The following is an 18,968-nucleotide window of genomic DNA, read 5'->3' on the forward strand; positions in this document are numbered from 1 at the left end:
CAGATTACGCCTGAAACACTATAATATTGAGAACTTACTATTACGCCCCGCGAAATACCTGCGAATGAATTTAACGGAATATATAGCGCCAAACACCACGACGGTGAACCCGAGAGCAACACCAATTAAACGAAATTAATGAAAGCCCTACAGGATATTACATTTGGAAGTACTCACAGATAATCCCGAAAGCCCAGGCAGGGGCTCCTTGCAAGCCTTTCACATCTAGCGCAAATAGAGAGCTGAGGAATGACAACGGCAACTACTAGGAGTTAGAAATTTGAAATTTTTGAATGCAGAAGACTAAGACTCACAAATACGATAGTAATCCATGTGAATAGCATCAGGGTTCTTCCCTGCCTCACAGCTTCTTTTCCCTGTGCGGCAGATTGTTCTGCTTGGAAGTTCGATATCTCGCTCTGCAATAAGGAGAGCGTCGAATCGACCTGTAGGAGTTCTATGTAAGCGACCGCTGGAATAAGTCCGAATAGGCGAACAACTTACAGCAGACTGAATCCTACTCGCGAGACTTTCCATTTCCATAATATCATTAACAATGTAGCTTGCAGAAAGACCTGAACTCGGTAGGTCTTTGTCGAACAGTTGCTTCTGGACGGTGTTCTGATAGTTTACAATCGACTTAATAATATTCAACTCATCGCGGACGTCTTTTATCTCGCCAAATAGCGTTTCAGCTTCTCTGATAGCTTCTCTAAACTTATTCTCGAGCCGTTGAAACTTGGTGAAGAGATCTGTCTCCTTTCTTCCCTATTGAATGGTTAACACAGACGCATTAGATACGATAATAACCTAGCATACGATGGAATTTATATAATTCGAAAAGAGTTGCCGGATCTACAGATCGCTTGCACCGTCATCGGGACGGTTGTAAGCCCGCCTCCTCTCATAGGACCCAATACAATATTCTACAGTCGCTTTCATCATGTCTTTGGTAGACCCGGGTTGAGATTGGGCCCCCCCAGCCTGTATTTGTTTGTTGAGATGCTCGGTGAATCCTTCAAGCCAGGACTGCTCGACGTCGTCGACTGGATGTGAAGTACCGGTAATCACCCATCCTGAAAGAATGCTTCAGTGACAGAACATAGAATAGCACTCACTTAAACTTACCGTCGGCTATCGTCCAAATCCAAATTTGATTAACACGTAGCAGTGGCCAGGGCTCGGCCTGGTTCTTCTTGGGGTGATAGCCTAACTGTTTGGTGACAACCTGGCCGCGGTTTCGAACGGATTGGTCGGTTTGGATTTTATCTCCCGATTTAAAGTGATAGTATGCCTCATCAAGAGTCGCGGAGCTATGCACAACGGAATTTCTATATTTCTGTATCAATTCCCTAGACTTCTTGCCTGGGGCTTCGTTGGCAAACTCTGTCTGTGTGGCGAACGACAAAAAAGGCATCTATAATTCCATAAGTCAGTTTCCGAGGAGTAGCAAAGCCAATATGGAATCATATAGACCGCTCACATAAAGTGCTGAGCTAGGGATAAAACAACCCTCCTGCGCTCTTTCTTTCATTGCCTCTCGTTCATTAAGTTCCTGAGGGTCAGCCTCATGATTTTCACCTTCCTGGACACTGTCCCACTGCTGTGCATCATTGGTATCAACCACTTTCTGGTCTTCTTTCTGTTCCGGTGGTAAATGTTTGTCTTGCCTCCTGCTAGTAGGCGGTATTGGTATCCTCTCCACAAACTGTGGCCTCATAAACCTTGACCCAGAAGTCCGATCTGGGATTTCAAACCAGGTACTTTGCAAAAAGGAGCTGACCTCGTGGTAGCTGGTAGCATTATTGCCTTCGTCAACCATGATTCTCAATAGTAGGTCCTGAAAAAGATGTTAGCGACCCCTCTATCATCAAAAATGAGCGACCGGGATATCAAGGCTCGTAAATTTTTATAAATTGTTTCTGTTACCTTCATCCAATCCATCTGCTCTAGGTTAGCTATAATCAGCTAGAATATTGATGGACACATACATTCGTAGATGGTATGTGGACATACGTAAACTTCAGACTGTCTGCGCCATATGTAGCTTGAAATCGGGAAGACTTAGTAGTATCATTCCTATTCTCGAGGCTCTTATCCATAATGTCCTCGAGCTTGGAAATTGCCGTCGTCATTACTTGCGCGGGTCCTTTGTCATACACAGTATGTTTCAGGTCTCGCGTCCTCCGGATAGTGCTAGAGACGGTTTTAGATTTGTAGAATCTGGCTATGAGTATTTTGAAATCTTTCAGAATCTCGAGATGCTCGGGTTTGGGCCGCGGAGGTTTCAAAATAGCACTATCCTCATACACCTGTGCGATTTGGGGATCCTGCAAGATGTCTACTATGGCCTCCCAACCGGTGGACTGATTTCCATCTGTAGGTGGTTGGTCATCATAGGCGTCCTTATCGTATTTGTTCTTATTGCCACGCTTAGTATCCGGCCTCCCACCCCTAGGGTTTTCCTGTTCTTTCTGGGCCTTTTTTGCTATTATCCCGGCCGACTCGATATTTTTGGTGATATCAGGAGTGCGTGGGGATGTTGCAATAAGCCACCAGAGCAGGTCTGGATTTTTCTGACCAGTAGCTAATTCAATAGCACTGGGCTGCGGAGATGGTTCCTGCTCGTTTCTCCAGATAAGAAACTTTTTTACCACCTTATGCCTTTCAAATTTTGCTGCCGCCCAGAGAAGAGCCTCGTTGAAACCTTGTTTGTCCTCCTTTAGAGCGTCAAAGATGGGTTTTTGAATTTGTTGAGCATCGTCTTCGTTTTGGGCCTCATATGAAAGAAGTCTCTGATAGACATCAGGATCGCGCTTATTTTTGTCGGACATGTTCAAGAACACACACACGGAATCCAACTCCCCGTCTTCAACCGACACTAAGAATGGCGTTTTACCTGCATCGTCCCGAATATTGGCTTGTTCATATCCTTTACTAATCAGCAATTCCTTCATGCTAGTAAGATGTCCTTCCCTCGTTGCTGCCATCAGTGGAGTCCACCCATCCACGTCTCTTAAGTCGTGTTTTGCTCCTTTGCCAAGAAGAAACTTGACAATGCCATTGTGTCCCTGCCAAGCAGCGCGGTGTAATGCCGTCATTCGCCATTTCCCAATAGCATCAATAGAGCATTCATTTCCTTCGATAAACAACCTAACCATGTCTTCAGCGCCGATCTCGGCCGCAAGATGAAGAGGCATATCCCCCACGCCATTGACCGCTTGGGGGCTGGCGCCTTTTCCCAATAGCAGTTTCGCGATTTCTATGCGTCCATTCTCAGAAGCTCAATGTAGGGGAGACCACCCTTCGTACTCAGTTGCGTTGACGTCGACCTCCTTGTCGAGAAGAGCTTTGACCGCCCATTCAAGGCCTTCCAGAACAGCGACGTGCAGGATAGTTTGTCGCAAGAAATCATCCGTATGAACGTTAATCCCGTTCGGTGGCAAGTCCTGGAGCAGCTCATTGAGCCGCTTCGTGTTTTCATCTTTATTGCTTGGAGTATCATCTAGGTATCTAAGAAAAGATATAATCTCTGTGATCTGCTGTCTTGCCGCATCATCGTCTTCATCAATGTCGGTGTGACCATTTTCATCGATAACTTCATCGCTATTGGTCATAGTTGGGTATAAGGGCAAATTGAGAACGATGTTAGAATAGGCCTCAGGGTACTCGGTCGTATAATTACAGTGCGATTCAGTACAATAACACCTATGAATTCGGCTTACTATAGGGTACCTAGGTACCTAGGCACCTAATCAAAACGCTCCCATGGCTACCCCTCAATGTCATTGCTTTTTTTTTTTTTGCTTTTTTTTTTTCTTCCCCATTATAATAAATTCAACTAATTTCGTAACGCCCGGAGGGATTTATCATAAACTCCCACATTCCTTTCGTCATACCCTTTACCCTGAACCTCCTTGGTGCTCCTGTTGATTTTTGTTTATCATTATCTAACGTCACTTCATTAGGATTTTCAACAATCCACGAGACGCTCTTGCTACGCATAGCAGGCCTCGGGATGGATTCAAGGGTCATTTGTAAGGGTATGAGTACAAAGACCCGCCTTTCGGAATTCCCATCGAGATCGAAGATAGCCTGCCGATTATAGGTCTCCTCTTTTTTCGAAGTTTCTTGATTCGCTAATAGGGCAAAAAGAGCCATTGACTGCGGGTTGATGTTCGACCACTTGGATATGCCCTCTGTCGGCTTCGTAGCCGTTACATCTTGCTCCATTACTAGGTCCGACATCATTGCTAGTACTGAGTATACGCGCATCTTTTTGCTGTGACCATCTTCTGATAAGTATTCGCGTTTATGGTCACCCGTGGCCTGAGCATTAGGATCCGATACTCCGTCATTAGGAGCATATGTCTTGCCGTCTTCTATTAACATCTTGCTGTCATTGCTGTCGTGTTTGTCTCTCATCGAAATCTCGTGATCGTCTTCAACTTGATGTACAACGGCCCCGGTCTTGGGATCGGTGGCCGCTTCGTCCACCGTATCAAAAGAATTGTCCTCTGTTTCATGTCCAACCCAAAATCCACCTTTATCCATGACTCTGTCAATGAGCCAACACTGATGATACCACCCATCCGGACTTGGATCTAGAGCAAACATCCCCTTCCTATTCTCTACTTGCAAGCCAGAGGGAAATTGATCAACAGATTCTATCACGTCGCTCTGCAGGAAATTGTCGCGACTGTTCCATCGCCAATTCGAAGTCGAATTAAATATGGAGTTTGCCACGCTTTTTTCGCCGATGGAGACTAGGTGCTGGATTGTTTCAAATAGAAGATGTGTGGTTGCAAGATGCTTGGTTCTCTGTGGAGGTTGAGAAAGCCCTTTCGCTTTTCGGAGACCCCGCCAAGATTCGCCGTACTTCACTTGCAGTGACGCGAGATCTAGGAATCTGTCCACTGCCCATAAGAACCCAGCGAATGAAAGTCCTTTCTCGGAAAGAGGGACCACGGAGACGTTATTGCTACCAGATGTTGGTCCAAACGGATTCCAGTCAGTCGATTGTGCGTGTTGGAGATTTTGCGCAAGATTGTGCAACCACGAAAACTCCGAATCGTCATGAGAGGGAAATTCTACTTCTGTCAGCCAAGTTAAGTTTTTCAAGGTCTCGGGAAGAATGGCCCACTAATATCTTCCGGTGTGCGGTACATCTGAGGAACTAACAATGAGAAGTCGCCATTAGCTAGAGCGAGTGCCATGATACATGGCCCAAGCCTGCTTTCGGTTTTATCCAGCTCAGACGTGTTGACTCTGAAGTCATAATTACAAATATTGGCTACAATAGCAAGTTTATCTGCGACACGTTCCAAGTCTCGCATTTGAAGGTATGTCAGCGCCATTGCAGCGTTGCAAGTGCGTCTGGGCTTTGAGTTGTTAATCCAAAGCTTACCCGATTGCGTTGGCGAGACAGGATGAAAGAAATTAATCCTTTTTACTGTCTCCCGTATCTCATCTGCGTTTCCGAGGGCATTCTGGTCCTTAAACCTTTTCTCCCGCCCAGCGCCGTATTTCCTGGCACCATTCTCCTTGGTATACAGAATGCTCGAGACCATTGGTTGTATCATAGGGGCGCAGATTCGTAGACAGCTCTGAACGGTGTCGAGTTGCATGGCAAGCTCACTCTGAGAAAGTTCGTGACATATCAACAGCCAAGAGGGCACGTTGACGTTATCGGCCCTAGGGAATAGCAGAACCATATTTCCACTTGAAGCGAAGGCTTCTTGCAAGATCCACGCACGAGTATTCCATCTGTCATTAATAATCATAGAAACGGCCTCGCACATGACCATAATATTAACTTTGAGACAGCCTCGGAGCGGCCGTCGTCCACGGCGCTTCTGAAACCGACTCATCTGGGATTCGTACGCAAGTGATATGCATTCTAGATGTTTATGCTGCAATTGAGCGCGAAATAGTCCAATTGACGTGTGCGCTCTTAGATATACGTAGTCCATAGCTTGGACGGCAAGTTCCTTTTCCTCTGAATTGTCCTGTTCTATGCACTCCTAAATATTTCGAAAAATCATCGTTAGTAATGCCCGGCACACGGCTTGGTTGAAGATACCTGGTCAATCCAAATCATTCGAAATCCGTTCTCTCGGGCGAAAGCTACGGTCCGATCAATCGTAGCGTTCGATGCCCTAGCATCTCGGACCCTTCCATCTTCCTCAATTACCTGATGCCGCGTCGTTCCATCATTGCCCTTCTCATTGGACCAGCAATATGACACAGCCACAAAGTCATCGCATCGCACCGCATCTGCAATTTCCGATGAATACAGCCTTCGGATTCGAAATTTGGTTACCTTTCCTTCATTCGGGAAGAGAGGGATATGCTGGCAATCGTCGCAAGAGTGCTCGCGTACATGGATGCAGGGGTCATCGTATTTATGAAGCTCGAGTTCTCGATCTGGAGTTTTCTTGAGTAGATGGCTTTCGCACATATGGCCAGATGGAACAGGGACTCTCTTGGAACAAGGTTGGCACTGCCCGCGGAGAGGACTCTTTTCATTTTGGACAGAGGTGAGAGAAGTGCAATCGCCTCCAGATCCAATCCCGTCGCTATCATCAAAAGTCAAAAAGCGAAGATTGTTTGCCCAACGACGAGCATGATCCCGATTTGTCGGGTTTCTTAAGATCCTCTCAACATTTCCCGACAGGCGGAAGTCCGATTGACCAATCGCTGGTTCCTGGCGGCCATGCGACACCTCTCGAGTGTCGTCAAACATTGTCAAGCAATTCGCATATGATAGATAATGGCCTCGCAATTAAAAGGATGTTTTTCCTATGGCCGAGATATGCAATGGGACGTTAAAATGTGAAAGTTATAAGAGAGACTATTCGATAGGCTCAGTATGCCTTGCCGAATACCTTGCCTATGATCATTAAGAATGCTTCGCATGCAACAGAATAGCGTAGGATCGTTGTGAAACACCTTACCTACCTATGTACCTCCACTGCACTGCCCCGTGGCGTGGGCAGTAAGCAGCGCTTGTATTACATCATACCCCTCGCAAGGCTCTGCTTAGAACACCAAGATCAACTATCGGAAATAATCCCCTTTCATGTTATGTTAATGAAGCCGTATAGATACATCGACAAATTCGAGATTCGCTAGGTACGTCGTCGTCTAGAGGACAGAAATTCAAAAGCCATGCAAAGCTTCCACATTGGCCCGGATCCTTCCCTATTACTTTCATCTCGTGATTTTCGAATTCCTCAAGTTCCACAACATTCACCGCGTCCGCCATTATTAGCCCCCTACCACGACGTAGACGATGATGACGAGCAATCTGAAAGCCATGGCAGTGAAAGTAGTCACTCTGCGAAAGAGCCAATCCAAGTTGGTATGACGACTGAGACTAAGGACCTCTATCGAGAAGACCCCCGCGCCCCATGGGAAGAGTGGGCGCCCGAAGATATAGGGGTCAACTCTAAGTCAACACCCGCCTCAGCGAAGTTTGCCCTAATCGTACGCCGCGAGAAGCGGAATGGCGATACGGAGGAACCAGTCCTTGCATTAGTAAGAATTTAAAGGATTAAGAAATGGATGATTATCATATTAACTTCTAGGTGAATAGCACTCCATCACAGTTCAGAGCCCGCTGATCAAAAGCCGACTCGGGCCAGTCTTTGCGGGTTACCAGGGTATCAACACGAATTTAAAGAAGCTGGAGTTTCGTGCGCCATTCCGCGAGTTCTTCTATCGGTGGAGTGAATTTGTTCGTGCGACGCCAGGTGCTGAAGATGATGATGACGTTGACAAGAATCATTTCGCACTTCTATTCGACATCATAAGTTCCGAGATCAGACCACATATCGATCAAGTAGAGGACCTTCTCAAAAACGAGGTTATATCGTTCGATTACGTCTGGGCACTTTTTGAACCAGGCACTGAGGTTTACTCCACGGCGAATGGACAGGACCGCCTGTTTCTCGTGAACGGTGGCCATTACCAGGAACTTATGGGCGGCATGAAGGTCTACACCCTTCTATGCCGATACATTGATACCGATGGAGACTTATTCGGGTACACGACAATATCGTTATCAATTGCGGATTTCGAAAACGTGAAGCCCATTTCGGAGCTAAATGTGCTTCCCAGCCACTTACACCCACAGATAAACGAGATCCGGGTACAGCTACAGAAAAGGGGTCGCAGATTCGAGATGCTGAAAGGCACGCATTACAAGGCCTACTCAGGGTATTCTACTCTGCGATCCCCAAGTTTTCGTGGCTCAAGCAAATATTTCGTAAGTCACTAACACGCTATATGGAAGACTAGATACTGTGCTAATTAGTCAATGCTCGTAGATTGACGATGGTAGAGTGATGATCGATACTAGCTCATTCATGAGATACAATGGAGAGAGCCCCGGCCAATTAGGCCCGCTAAATGGACCGACATCTTCCGACCACTTGAACGTTTTTCAAGATTTCACTGACCCGGATGAACTTAATGAAATTGCTCCTCCAGCGGTCCAAGTCATGCAACACACGGCAAGGCAAGCTAGACGAAGGTTTGCATCTACTCAACAGACATCAAAAGGTTTGCCACAATTAGGTCCGCAGGAGCGTCGCAATGGATACTGACTGCAAATAGGCAGCAAGTCTCTTTCCGAGGAACACTATGTTCTATGTAGCCCGACGGTTAAAGGGTTCGATTTTCAAGCCAAAGAATGGGGTTAGTATCACCGAAATCCCATCAGGATATAGGCGCTAAGACATCTAGTCTACCTATACGTTGACGATGTTAAGGACATCGTTTGGAATATGGACGCCTTCGGGCAACTCGTCCTGCCCCAAGAAGAGTACAAGGAGATCATTTGGGCGTTTGTGGAAGCGCAACTTTCTGGATCCGATAACTTCGATGACATAGTCAAGGGCAAAGGTAGCAAATGACTCTTTTCCCTTTTCCTGATCTCTTACTCAAATTATCTGCAGGCAAAGGCGTCATACTACTTCTCAGTGGCGAGCCCGGTACCGGTAAAACACTTACAGCAGAATCAGGTGCGTAGCGGGATCACATACCCACCTAAGTACCTAGGTAGGTATTAGCTCACTGACCAAGATGGCTAACTTTCACAGTCGCCGAAGCCATGAACAAACCCCTCTATAGCATGAGCGCAGGCGAACTTGGCATAGAAGCCGGGGAAGTAGAGAAGAACCTGCGGCAGGTGCTAGAATTATCAACACGATGGGGCGCGGTGCTGCTTCTGGATGAGTGCGATGTGTTTCTGGAGCGGCGGACGACAGCGGATCGTATGTAACACCCGACATCATTTATTTCCCTTTCTGTCTATTTGGGTGGTCAGAGTACAACTAACCTCCATTGTTCTAGTGCATCGCAACAAATTAGTGTCCGTATTCCTGCGATTACTAGAGTACTACCAAGGTGTCATGTTCCTGACGACTAACCGTCTGGCATCTTTCGACCCAGCCTTCGAATCCCGCATCCACCTTACTATCCACTATCCCCAACTCGACTTCGACAGCCGACTGCATGTCTGGCGCGTCTTCGTTCGACCCGGTACCACAAGTAGTAGCGTTCAGGAGTCGGAATTAGAGGGATTGGCGCGCCCCGAGCTCAATGGACGTCAAATTAAGAACGTCGTCAAGACGGCTAGACTGTTAGCCGCGAGAGATAAAACACCGCTTGGGTTAAAGCATATAGAAACGGTATTGAAAGTGAAAAGGGATGGTCCTACGGGCTTCGGGAAGAATGAAGTATAAGGACCAAGGAAAAAAATGCAATAATTAGGTGCCTATCTATAGAATAAACCAACCCGTTAGTGCGTTCAAGAATCCCGTTGTGCTGTCGGTATTGCGCAGTGAGGCAAATGAGGCAGCAAAACAGGGCCGCTATCTCCCTATAATGACAAGGGAGAAAGCGCTACAGCCCCCTATAGCCATAAGAGACTTCAGCACTCTACCCGCTTTAAAACCAGTAGCTGAATCTATAACGCTTATTCCCCTATGAATATGGCACATTATAGCATCCGGTTATAGTGGACATTTATATCGCACTATAATTATAGGGAGCTAAACCCTATAGCCCCTTGTAGTTACAGCGCTATTATAGAACATTCTTGTGGAGTGCTACAAGAAGCCGTACTTATAAGACCCCTACAGCACTGGACTTACCTAGTATTACCGTGCGCCGTTTTCAATAAACCGCTGATGTGTCATAATGTAGTGTATGGTTATAATGTGGTAGCGTACCATCCAACTGTGAAAGCTTGGGTATGGATGTTTTGTAATTATAGGGCCTCATAAATATAGCGTGTTATAGTGTTCAATTGAAATGCACTATAAACTCACTATAAGTGTGCTATTCTTATAGTGGATTACAGAATTCCACAGCCCTGAAAATATAGTGCTTTATACGTGCCCGCTGTAACGCGCTGTACCTAAGTTATAGGGAGTTATAGAGCTGTAAGCCCTATAATTACAGCGTATTACAGTGGACACTTATAAGGTGCTGTATTTATAGGGGGTTAAATGCTATAATCCAACCACTAAATTTATAATGGAACATGCGCTGTAAGGTTCTGTAAATACAGGGAGCTTCAGCGCATGGCCCCCTGTATTTACAGAAAGATAGTGCAGAATGCTACTATATTGTACAAGGTTCGTACGGTGTTTTGGCGCATTGGCGGTTTTATGCTTATTAGACTGCCGTATAAACCCCAAATCTTGTAACAAAATATATGGCATTATTCATAGAACTTAGCAAGTAACACACTCTATTAACGACCTCAATCAACAGTAAACAAGAATAATCTACGAACATCGTACCCCCACGCGGAGTGCATAGTAAACCAAATCTTAGAATTCAGCTAAACCGCTCATTACCTAGGTACCTAGGTAGCTGGCAGCTGCCCATCCGATCTCTCCATTCCCGTAGCCGATTCAACCCAATTGTTCCAATCAATATCACCATCGGAGTCAACATTTAGACCCGCAGCCTCTGTATCTAAATCCGCGAACATCTCGACCGACGAATCGGCATCAGCCCACAACCACGCCCCAAAACCTGCGCCCAGGGACCGCATGTCAGATAAGTCAGCAGGGCCTGAAGGGTCTACTCCTAGTTGCGGTCCTATGGAGATATTGGACGTTGATACTGGAAATCCATTATTATGAGATGCGCTCGGCTGGATAGAAGTGTACTCGGATCCCCGTCGGACGTCCGAGCTATACACAGGGATAGAGTTACAACTCGGGGCGATCACTCCTACAGAAGGATGAGTAAAATCCGACAGCACGGAAGGCCCAGAAGCACTAGGTTGCTCAGTTATTTGCGAGTCCGATACCGACGGCAATCCCACGAGTCGTCGCCACCTCTCACGAAAACTCTCGGCACTATCCGACCCTGGAAGTGGGCCCTGACTGGCTGGCTGCGGGGCATATCGATCCTCAATTTCAAGTTGGCGCGCGGCCTGAGTATCAGCACGTAGACGCTCAAGTTCCTCATCACGATGTCGTCGGGCCTTAGCCATTAACTTGCGAAGTGGGACCCATATACGCTGCCCACCTTTCTCCGCATCCGACCGCGCGGGAATGAGCCAGACACTATGTAGCGCGACCCACGCGCGCTCAAGGGCCGGAGACCATGGACGACGCGCGGCTTCGATTAAGAGATACACGACGGCATACCAATGTGTATAGGTCTGAAAGATCCAGCGCCACTGGCGACACCGATTTTCTGCGTTGAGCGCGTGGTTGTACTCCGCGACTTCGATAGCTGCGACGAGCAACTTCGCGCGGATTTCGTCCGAAGCGTGTTGACTTGGTGACGGTGAAGAGAAGAGTACCGGAAAGTAGATGATGAGACTCATCTTGGAGACGACAAGACGCGCGATGGTCACCGCTACCCAGTAAGTTATGTTGTCCGTTGCATCAGCGTATCGGAGGTATATGCGCTCTAGTCGTTTGTCGAATTCGTTTAGAAGACGATTTTGTTCTTCTAGGCGAGGCGCTCCATCTTTAAGGCTTATGGCCATCATTTGTTGTGTCAAGTCGCATTGGCCCATGGTGACGAGTGTGAAGGTCATGTCTGTCATGCCTTCTCGTTCCTCTGGTATTTCCTTGGTTTCGGGACTAAGGTCCGTATCGTTAATATTTAAAGGCATCTGCGTATCGAAGCTTCCATGAGTAATAGTAAGGTCAGTTCCTTGGTTCTCCGCGGCTCTTATGTCTAAAGCGCAAACACACCACCACATACGCCTTCGCATTTCGATTTCGTACGGGGTAAGATGAGAAAATCGGCTGCCGTCCCGATTCAAACCCAAGGCCTGCGCCATCCTGATAGCAAGACCAGTCATCATCCATATAAATCTGGGACTATCATGACGCCGAAGTAAGAATAGAAATATGACAAAAGCTTGTAGAAGAGTTATATCAGGGACATTGAGAAAATCTGCCTTTGCTAGGGCACACTCTACCCCGAGGCGATACTTCAGGTTAAGCTCAGATTTAGAACAACCAAAATATGTCATAACCTACGGAGAGCATAGTGTATGAGCATCCAGTTGCTGCAATGTTGCAATAGAGAAGACACTCACATCATCATCATCCATCGATGTCACGGAAGCATAACTAATAGCAAATATTAGAGCCTCGTTGGCTGGACTGAGAGTGGACAGGTCTCCGCCTCGTAGGTCTCGTATCATCTTGGCCACGGTTGGTATATGAACCCCTTGGCACATTACATTGACGCTTTCCGCATAGACATTCAGAAGGAACGGTAGTTGAGAAGGCAGAGGGCGAAGCTCTCGAATATCAGGCGATAGTGGACTTAGATTGTGTCGAAAGAGAAACGCAGAGCGTTCTGAGGGTGTTCGATCAACCTCTTGGGTCGATGAAGGGGTCTTTCCAGGAGAGTCCTCATCTTCACAGCTATCATAGTCGCCACCAGTGAGACCTTCAGCGTCCATCTTTAGACCATCGAGCTGTAGCAATATTAGTAACATAAGCTGCAAGAAGCGTACCTCGCTTCGCCTTACCTCATCGTTGACGCGCGACCAAAAGCCGCTGCTTACATAGGAGCTCCGACCAGAATCTCCCAGAACCAGTCTACCAAACTGTGCATTCAAGTTAGGTGTATTTTTGGATGATAATGAAGAAGATTCGATATGATAGTCCACTTTGCGATCCTGGCCTGAGTTCCCGGAGAAATTGGCGGGAGGCGAACTTCGGTCATTATTCGCAGCATGCGCCTGCTCTAACTGGCTGCTTAGCTCCTTAACAAGACCTTCAAGACTCCGCAACCTATCCATAACCTGGTTGACCTCCGGATTGGCATCTTGCACAGCCTTAGCGCTATTGGCGACGCGCTCAAGTCGGCGAGCCCATCTTGGCGGTTTATCCGAGGATGGAAAAACACAGGGAATATTCGCTCGACGACAATTCGAACATGGTGAGTTCTTATCGCACCGCACCTTACGGGTGCGACACGTCACACAACTGCGCAACTTAGTCCTCGCGGTTGGTGCCGCCGGATCCACCGCTGTAGATGAAACTGCAGCACGTGGCATGGCACCAGGCATGCTCGCGTGTTTTTCGGAGGTTGAGGCCGAGACTGGGTCTAACCCACCTAAAGTCGCTCCCGAGATCGATGCACCTGGCGCCGTCGACATGATATGTACATTAGATCCGAGTGGGTTAACTCCCTTGTTGAAATTACCATGACATTTTAACTACTTTACGTTAGACTTGATGTCATTTCACGTGAGTCAACCTGTTTATTTTCATTCGTGAATTAGATTTTACCGTGTAGGACTAATAATTGAGATAATAGTGCTTATGTTCTAATGAGTAATGCGGTTAGATTACGTTACAACCGTCAGGGTTAAGGTAGGAATTAGCGCCCGGCTCAGCCCCGATTTTAGACCCGGGGGAACCGCACCCCGACTTATCCACATCCGGAGCGAGAAATACGCGAAGACTGACCGGCGACTGCCTGAAGCTATACAACACGCCGAAACCTTAACGGCGGAAGGAGTCATGTTCGGAAGGCACGATGACTATAAAGGTATTTCATGGGCCGACTACAGAGGGCATGATAACACCAGACATCAACGCAACAATTCCCTACAAACTATACCCTAATACTACAGTATCTTCTTGACAACAATACCTCCTTTTCACGAAAATACCAATTTCAAAAAGTTATCGAAACATGACTCAGAAGACGGTTGCTTTCTTTGGCGCAAGCTTCGGTGTTGGGCTTTCTGCACTAAAACACAGTCTTGCTGCAGGCCACCAATGCGTTGCGCTCTGCCGAAACCCAACTAGACTTACCAGTGTCGTTCCAAAGGAAGAAAATACCAATCTTCAAGTCGTACAAGGCAACGCTCATGACGTGGAAGCCGTATCTCGCTGTATCAAGACTTCAGACGGCAAATTCGTTGATGAGATCATTTTCACGATCGGTACCCGCTTCATCATGTCCAAAATGAGTTTCGAGGACGTAAATGTCTGCGAGAAGGGTATGACTACTCTTTTCGAAGCTTTGGCGAACCTACGCAGTCAAGGCGTTGAGGGTCGACCGCACATCGTCGCAGTTAGCACTACTGGCCTGTCTAAGTTCACACACGATATGCCCCGTATGATCAATCCGGTATGGCAAGCTATGATTAAGGTTCCGGGCGCCGACAAGCGAGTGATGGAAGACAAATTAGCTGAAAGCGGCGAGGAGTTTACCATTGTTCGGGCCAGTTTCCTGGTTGATGGTGAATCGGATAGAACGATCCGTGAAGGCATCGAAGACCCTACGACCGGAGTTGAAACCCCAATTGTGGGGTACAAGATCTCGAGGGAAGATGCAGGGAGATGGATTGCGCGCAATCTCGTAATGACGAGAAATGAGAAGTACATAAACAAGACAGCATCAATCACTTACTAGGATTTAGTGGGGTAATACTGGATAGGGGTATTTGTTTCGCAGAAACAGCGATGTATATCATGACTGTACGGTATAGGCTTTTTGGGAGAGGATGTGTTGGAAGAAATGGGTGGTGTTTATTTAGACGAGCGAGAAATTCAACTTTGATTAGTCACCATATCTACAACACGCAATTTCCTCGTCTTCAAGCTATAGATCTGCTGACTTTATAGCTTTTCATAATTGGACTTAAACTTGACTTGTGTTAATTCACTCTAGTAATCTAAATAGACATGATAATAAATTCAACTTAAGTTGACGATATCCATTTGCCCTAAATCCTTGGTCTTGTTTCCTCAAAGACAACATTATCATCGAGACACTTACGTAAATTCCTTGATGACATAACATTTACTTCGCTTACATAATCAAAATCTGATAAGATCTTGCGCACGCGCTCTAAAATTGATAACCCAATTGATGTCGTCACTTATTCCTTTCCGTATTTCGGTGGCACGGATTCGACTCTGCCATTTCTATTCTCTCTTTTCTACATAACTTATACCAACCCATACCTTTCAAAGCGCGATTATCTGGAAAACAAAAGCTAGGAAACATCAATACCTAGCCCGGGATGAGGCATGCCACTCCGCCACGCAGCGACCTCCGCCTCCGCCGTCCATCCGCGCCGATGTCTCTTATACGCTACTACTCCCTTCCTTCTTCCGATAGCGCCAACGACACACCGGCCGTTTCACGGCTCCGCGATCCTCCGCGATGAGCAGATTGATAATGCGCGGAATCATTACGAGACGTTAAAATTGCATCCGGGGGCTACACCGGCTGAGATTAAGAAGTAAATCCTCCCTTGCTTAATATTTCGATTTACAAATACAAAATGTGAAATAATCGCTATTTTATGTCGTATTCTATATGTTTGAGCCCATTGAATCTGTAAAATCTACTTCCCATCTCATCTTCGTACCTAAACTTTCACATGTGATACCTCCACTAACTAACCCTCTGTTAAAACCAGATCCTTCTACACCCTCTCCAAAACGCACCACCCCGACCACAACCGAACAGACCCACAAGCCTCCTCGCGGCGCTTCATGCGAATAAGCGAAGCCTACTCAATCCTCTCAATCCCCGCAAAGCGCGCAGCCTACGATCGAGACACTTTACGCCTGTCCTCGCATCACTCCCACTCACATTCCCACCACCACAGCGGTTCCTACAGCAGCACAAACCCAGCCGGTGGCCGTCCCGCCTCGGGCCTAAGCAACCGCCGCCGAACCGCATTCCGCGGGCCCCCACCGAGTTTCTTCCGCAGCGGGGGATGGGGAGCGCAAAGCGCGAAGCGGAGAGCGGCGCATGAAGAAAGCACCGGGACCTCCTCATCGTCCCACTCTCATTCTAATACCTCCCAATCGAACACCTCGTCCTCCCAATCCAGCTCCCCCTTCACCCACCCGCACTCCCCAGGCGGCGGCATGGGTCCCGGCCAAACACCCTTCCACCACTCCACCGACCACGAAGTCCCCCATTTCGACCGCGCCTCCCATGAGCGCACGGGGCGGCACCACGATCAGCGGCGCGCCGCGCGACAAGCTTTTTACGAAGATCGGCAAAGCAATAGCATCGAGCCGGAGAGAGGGATGACAGGCATGTTTTTCGCAATTGGGGGAATACTAGTCTTGAGTGTTATGGGTCCTTTCATGATTGGGAAGATGTGGAGGGGTACTGGGGGGAGTGGAGAAGGGAAGAGAATAAGGAAGGAAAAAGAGAAGCCCAAGAGCGTCACAGCGCAATAAAAAGCACAACCCATCAAAAATTTAAATTAAGGCTGGAAAAGGAGACATGTCGGTGATTTATAAAAAGAACGGATAAACATATAGACCTCACATTGTACAAAGTCAAAACAGACACAATCATGTACATTTTCATCAATGCATTACCATTTAATCAGCCCTGCCAGAAAACGGGAACCGAAGAGGTCTGTCTAATCTACATTCAAGAGAGATCTCCACCCGAGTGCGAAGGAATTTTCCTACCTATTTTCACGTTGTATAGGGTAGTACAAATGGTGACGATAAAGAGGATGGATGGATGAAAGGGGTATTGGGCATCTGCTTCCCGGGAATCCGTCTAGAACAAATCCGAAAATAATCCTTCTCTTGAATATGGCATTTAGCTCTCGAATGTGAAGCTGGCACCGACCTATTGATTTTGTTAGAATGCCGAAATTTAAGGATAGGGATGAAACGAACCTTGTGGGTGGCCTGGTCGAGCTTCTGGGTGTCGAAAGAGGCACCAAGACCGAGGGTGACACCAGGGCGGAGGAGGACGTTGTAGGAGACAGCGGCAACACCACGGTCGTTAATCTTAGCCTATTTCCCTATTTGTTAACAACACTCCTCCTACACGATCCAATTACGCAAGAATGAGGGACAAACCTTAGCGAAAGAGGTAGGGTCAAGGCGGTACTTGCTGGCAACTTCGAGGCCAACATTGTTTCCGCTCTTGGAGTTCCACGTAGCCTTGGTACCAGCCTCGACTTGGCTGTTGACCTTATGGTAGTAACTAGCGGCGAAGACGCTCAGGTTGTCAGTGGCAGTGACGGCGGCGCTGAACTGAGGAGCGATGTAACCGACGGCGGCAGCGTAACCGGTAACAGCAGCCTTCTGGACGTTGTAGCCGGCCGAGGCACCAGCGAGGAAACCTTCGTGGCCGATGACGGCGTCGACGTTAACGTTAGGACCCTTTAGGATGTCGGCGAAAGCACGGGCGTGGAAAGCAGCGTGCTTGAACGTAAGGTTGAGCTTGACGTTCTTGTTCTGGGTGGCGGGTAGAAACGAGAAGATAGTCTCGGCCTTAAGACCCCGGGCAAGGGTGTCTGCGAGCTCGACCTTGGTGTCGAGAGCGTTGGCCGTGTTCCAGGTCTGGGTCAAGGTGAGGCCTGCGCGTCGGTAGAACATTAGTAACATGGACGCATGTTGGTTGAGGAGGATTGTGAATTCGAGAGGAAAATCTCGTGAACCGGGCACTTTGATTCGCGACAATGTCATTGAAAGTGAATCTTGCCGCGGTTGGCGTCTGCGGGAATGTCTTTTGTTGGTAGCTTCATTGGTGGGAGAGGTAGTATTACCGAGCGACTTGTCTGCGTATTTTCCCTCGACCTATAGCTCAGAATATCCAATTGTTAGTCATTGAGGGACTTTGCGATAAAGAATTATACCTATAGCCAGCAGAAGAGGAATTGACTTCCAAGCTGGCTAAGGGTGGGTATTATCGAATAGGGAAATACGTACGGCACCGCTAGTGGCCTTCTCGTGGCTGCTCTTGCCAGTAACCTTGAAGGCGACATTGTTAGGAGTGTTGCTCTTGACCTCGATGGTACCGGCCGAGAGGTGGTAGAAGTCCTTGTTCAACAACTAAAAGAATTGATATAATTCATTAGTATATGTATACGTATGTACGTGTTATGCGTGTTGTGCGGGAAATTTCTTTTTCGACCGTTTGCTTAAGAAAATACAGCCGAGGTGCATAGCTTCTTCTTCTTCAGCCTTCTCATATGCGGGTTTAACTCACGTCATTTGCCGACTTGGAAATATCAGCGAAAGCCGGGATAGACATGTTGGGCAGATCAGAACGAGGATACGAATTGTATTCGTTTAGGTAGTTGGGTGGTTAGAGAGTTTCAAAAAAAGAGCGGATGGGAAAAAAAAGTGTGTTGTGGTTGTTATGGTTTTGGTGTGTGTGGATTTTTGGTAACCAGATGGAATCGGATTGGGAGATGGTCGGACAGGCTGTTGCTGGCTCCTGCTTCGGGTTTCCTAGCAAAATATGTACTTAAGCTTTGTAGAACAACGTGGGACAACGGCAAGGTGGAAATTGGCTTTGCTGGTTCTTTCCCTTATCGGGATCTCATCGGCACCCAAAACTGTAAAATTCATATTGGCGCCGGGAGCTAGTGAATTATCGACAGCCGGCAAATGCACAATGACAACACGTAGCACCTGGCAACTCTGGAATCTGCTTTGCTTCTTTAATTTACCCCTGTC

At 47.4% G+C, this 18,968-nt stretch overlaps 8 protein-coding genes across 8 annotated transcripts; 3 read left to right on the forward strand and 5 right to left on the reverse strand.

Moving 5' to 3' along the window:
• Positions 1-673: 673 nt before the first annotated feature.
• F4822DRAFT_205399 (uncharacterized protein) lies at positions 674-3,518 on the reverse strand. The gene is made up of 6 exons (XM_051453788.1): positions 1,992-3,518; positions 1,930-1,944; positions 1,484-1,840; positions 1,129-1,417; positions 820-1,076; positions 674-768 (listed from the first exon to the last, which is right to left on the reverse strand). Exons 1-5 carry the CDS (start codon positions 3,198-3,200, stop codon positions 856-858), a joined length of 2,091 nt encoding a protein of 696 aa, XP_051315354.1. The 5' UTR covers positions 3,201-3,518; the 3' UTR covers positions 674-768; positions 820-855.
• F4822DRAFT_427926 (uncharacterized protein) lies at positions 3,285-3,617 on the reverse strand (the record flags this gene model as incomplete). The annotated part of the gene is made up of 1 exon (XM_051460824.1): positions 3,285-3,617. One exon carries the CDS (start codon positions 3,615-3,617, stop codon positions 3,285-3,287), a length of 333 nt encoding a protein of 110 aa, XP_051315355.1.
• On the reverse strand, positions 3,519-6,913 carry F4822DRAFT_205390 (heterokaryon incompatibility protein-domain-containing protein). The gene is made up of 3 exons (XM_051453786.1): positions 6,083-6,913; positions 5,144-6,023; positions 3,519-5,090 (listed from the first exon to the last, which is right to left on the reverse strand). The coding sequence occupies exons 1-3, from the start codon at positions 6,743-6,745 to the stop codon at positions 3,838-3,840; spliced, it is 2,796 nt and encodes a 931-aa protein (XP_051315356.1). The 5' UTR covers positions 6,746-6,913; the 3' UTR covers positions 3,519-3,837.
• Positions 6,914-7,017: 104 nt separating this feature from the next.
• On the forward strand, positions 7,018-9,888 carry F4822DRAFT_398867 (P-loop containing nucleoside triphosphate hydrolase protein). Its single transcript, XM_051457729.1, has 8 exons — positions 7,018-7,539; positions 7,598-8,269; positions 8,331-8,565; positions 8,620-8,700; positions 8,749-8,907; positions 8,961-9,026; positions 9,105-9,278; positions 9,358-9,888. Exons 1-8 carry the CDS (start codon positions 7,171-7,173, stop codon positions 9,747-9,749), a joined length of 2,148 nt encoding a protein of 715 aa, XP_051315357.1. The 5' UTR covers positions 7,018-7,170; the 3' UTR covers positions 9,750-9,888.
• An 828-nt stretch (positions 9,889-10,716) lies between these two features.
• Positions 10,717-13,826, reverse strand: F4822DRAFT_398868 (fungal-specific transcription factor domain-containing protein). Its single transcript, XM_051457730.1, has 3 exons — positions 13,025-13,826; positions 12,584-12,970; positions 10,717-12,520 (listed from the first exon to the last, which is right to left on the reverse strand). Exons 1-3 carry the CDS (start codon positions 13,655-13,657, stop codon positions 10,880-10,882), a joined length of 2,661 nt encoding a protein of 886 aa, XP_051315358.1. The 5' UTR covers positions 13,658-13,826; the 3' UTR covers positions 10,717-10,879.
• F4822DRAFT_398870 (NAD(P)-binding protein) lies at positions 13,727-15,153 on the forward strand. Its single transcript, XM_051457731.1, has 2 exons — positions 13,727-13,748; positions 13,819-15,153. The coding sequence occupies exon 2, from the start codon at positions 14,200-14,202 to the stop codon at positions 14,923-14,925; it is 726 nt and encodes a 241-aa protein (XP_051315359.1). The 5' UTR covers positions 13,727-13,748; positions 13,819-14,199; the 3' UTR covers positions 14,926-15,153.
• A 235-nt stretch (positions 15,154-15,388) lies between these two features.
• F4822DRAFT_398872 (DnaJ-domain-containing protein) lies at positions 15,389-17,385 on the forward strand. Its single transcript, XM_051457732.1, has 4 exons — positions 15,389-15,760; positions 15,941-17,124; positions 17,175-17,294; positions 17,361-17,385. Exons 1-2 carry the CDS (start codon positions 15,546-15,548, stop codon positions 16,716-16,718), a joined length of 993 nt encoding a protein of 330 aa, XP_051315360.1. The 5' UTR covers positions 15,389-15,545; the 3' UTR covers positions 16,719-17,124; positions 17,175-17,294; positions 17,361-17,385.
• F4822DRAFT_205606 (uncharacterized protein) lies at positions 16,907-18,640 on the reverse strand. Its single transcript, XM_051453791.1, has 5 exons — positions 18,496-18,640; positions 18,216-18,338; positions 17,361-18,083; positions 17,175-17,294; positions 16,907-17,124 (listed from the first exon to the last, which is right to left on the reverse strand). The coding sequence occupies exons 1-5, from the start codon at positions 18,538-18,540 to the stop codon at positions 17,095-17,097; spliced, it is 1,041 nt and encodes a 346-aa protein (XP_051315361.1). The 5' UTR covers positions 18,541-18,640; the 3' UTR covers positions 16,907-17,094.
• Positions 18,641-18,968: the final 328 nt, after the last annotated feature.

This window comes from Hypoxylon trugodes (genome assembly GCF_022578975.1).
Source record: "Hypoxylon trugodes strain CBS 135444 unplaced genomic scaffold F4822scaffold_4, whole genome shotgun sequence".
Classification (NCBI taxonomy): Eukaryota; Fungi; Ascomycota; class Sordariomycetes; order Xylariales; family Hypoxylaceae; genus Hypoxylon; species Hypoxylon trugodes.

What these genes read in the sequence shown, in the direction of transcription:
- F4822DRAFT_205399 (XM_051453788.1), bottom strand. Translation starts at nt 3,200, where the DNA reads ATGCCTCTTCATCTTGCGGCCGAGATCGGCGCTGAAGACATGGTTAGG. An exon ending in TCCCTAGCTCAGCACTTTAT is followed by an intron (nt 1,418 to 1,483) that starts GTGAGCGGTCTA and finishes ATGGAATTATAG; the next exon opens with ATGCCTTTTTTGTCGTTCGC. An exon ending in GATTTGGACGATAGCCGACG is followed by an intron (nt 1,077 to 1,128) that starts GTAAGTTTAAGT and finishes GCATTCTTTCAG; the next exon opens with GATGGGTGATTACCGGTACT.
- F4822DRAFT_205390 (XM_051453786.1), bottom strand. Translation starts at nt 6,745, where the DNA reads ATGTTTGACGACACTCGAGAGGTGTCGCATGGCCGCCAGGAACCAGCG. An exon ending in GAATGATTTGGATTGACCAG is followed by an intron (nt 6,024 to 6,082) that starts GTATCTTCAACC and finishes CGAAATATTTAG; the next exon opens with GAGTGCATAGAACAGGACAA. An exon ending in CCGCACACCGGAAGATATTA is followed by an intron (nt 5,091 to 5,143) that starts GTGGGCCATTCT and finishes TGACAGAAGTAG; the next exon opens with AATTTCCCTCTCATGACGAT.
- F4822DRAFT_398867 (XM_051457729.1), top strand. Translation starts at nt 7,171, where the DNA reads ATGCAAAGCTTCCACATTGGCCCGGATCCTTCCCTATTACTTTCATCT. An exon ending in TGACATAGTCAAGGGCAAAG is followed by an intron (nt 8,908 to 8,960) that starts GTAGCAAATGAC and finishes AATTATCTGCAG; the next exon opens with GCAAAGGCGTCATACTACTT. An exon ending in GCGGCGGACGACAGCGGATC is followed by an intron (nt 9,279 to 9,357) that starts GTATGTAACACC and finishes CCATTGTTCTAG; the next exon opens with TGCATCGCAACAAATTAGTG.
- F4822DRAFT_398868 (XM_051457730.1), bottom strand. Translation starts at nt 13,657, where the DNA reads ATGTCGACGGCGCCAGGTGCATCGATCTCGGGAGCGACTTTAGGTGGG. An exon ending in GGTCGCGCGTCAACGATGAG is followed by an intron (nt 12,971 to 13,024) that starts GTAAGGCGAAGC and finishes ATATTGCTACAG; the next exon opens with CTCGATGGTCTAAAGATGGA. An exon ending in CATCGATGGATGATGATGAT is followed by an intron (nt 12,521 to 12,583) that starts GTGAGTGTCTTC and finishes TGCTCTCCGTAG; the next exon opens with GTTATGACATATTTTGGTTG.
- F4822DRAFT_398870 (XM_051457731.1), top strand. Translation starts at nt 14,200, where the DNA reads ATGACTCAGAAGACGGTTGCTTTCTTTGGCGCAAGCTTCGGTGTTGGG.
- F4822DRAFT_398872 (XM_051457732.1), top strand. Translation starts at nt 15,546, where the DNA reads ATGCCACTCCGCCACGCAGCGACCTCCGCCTCCGCCGTCCATCCGCGC. An exon ending in ACACCGGCTGAGATTAAGAA is followed by an intron (nt 15,761 to 15,940) that starts GTAAATCCTCCC and finishes TGTTAAAACCAG; the next exon opens with ATCCTTCTACACCCTCTCCA.
- F4822DRAFT_205606 (XM_051453791.1), bottom strand. Translation starts at nt 18,540, where the DNA reads ATGTCTATCCCGGCTTTCGCTGATATTTCCAAGTCGGCAAATGAC. An exon ending in ACCCTACCTCTTTCGCTAAG is followed by an intron (nt 17,295 to 17,360) that starts GTTTGTCCCTCA and finishes ATAGGGAAATAG; the next exon opens with GCTAAGATTAACGACCGTGG. An exon ending in TCGACCAGGCCACCCACAAG is followed by an intron (nt 17,125 to 17,174) that starts GTTCGTTTCATC and finishes CAAAATCAATAG; the next exon opens with GTCGGTGCCAGCTTCACATT.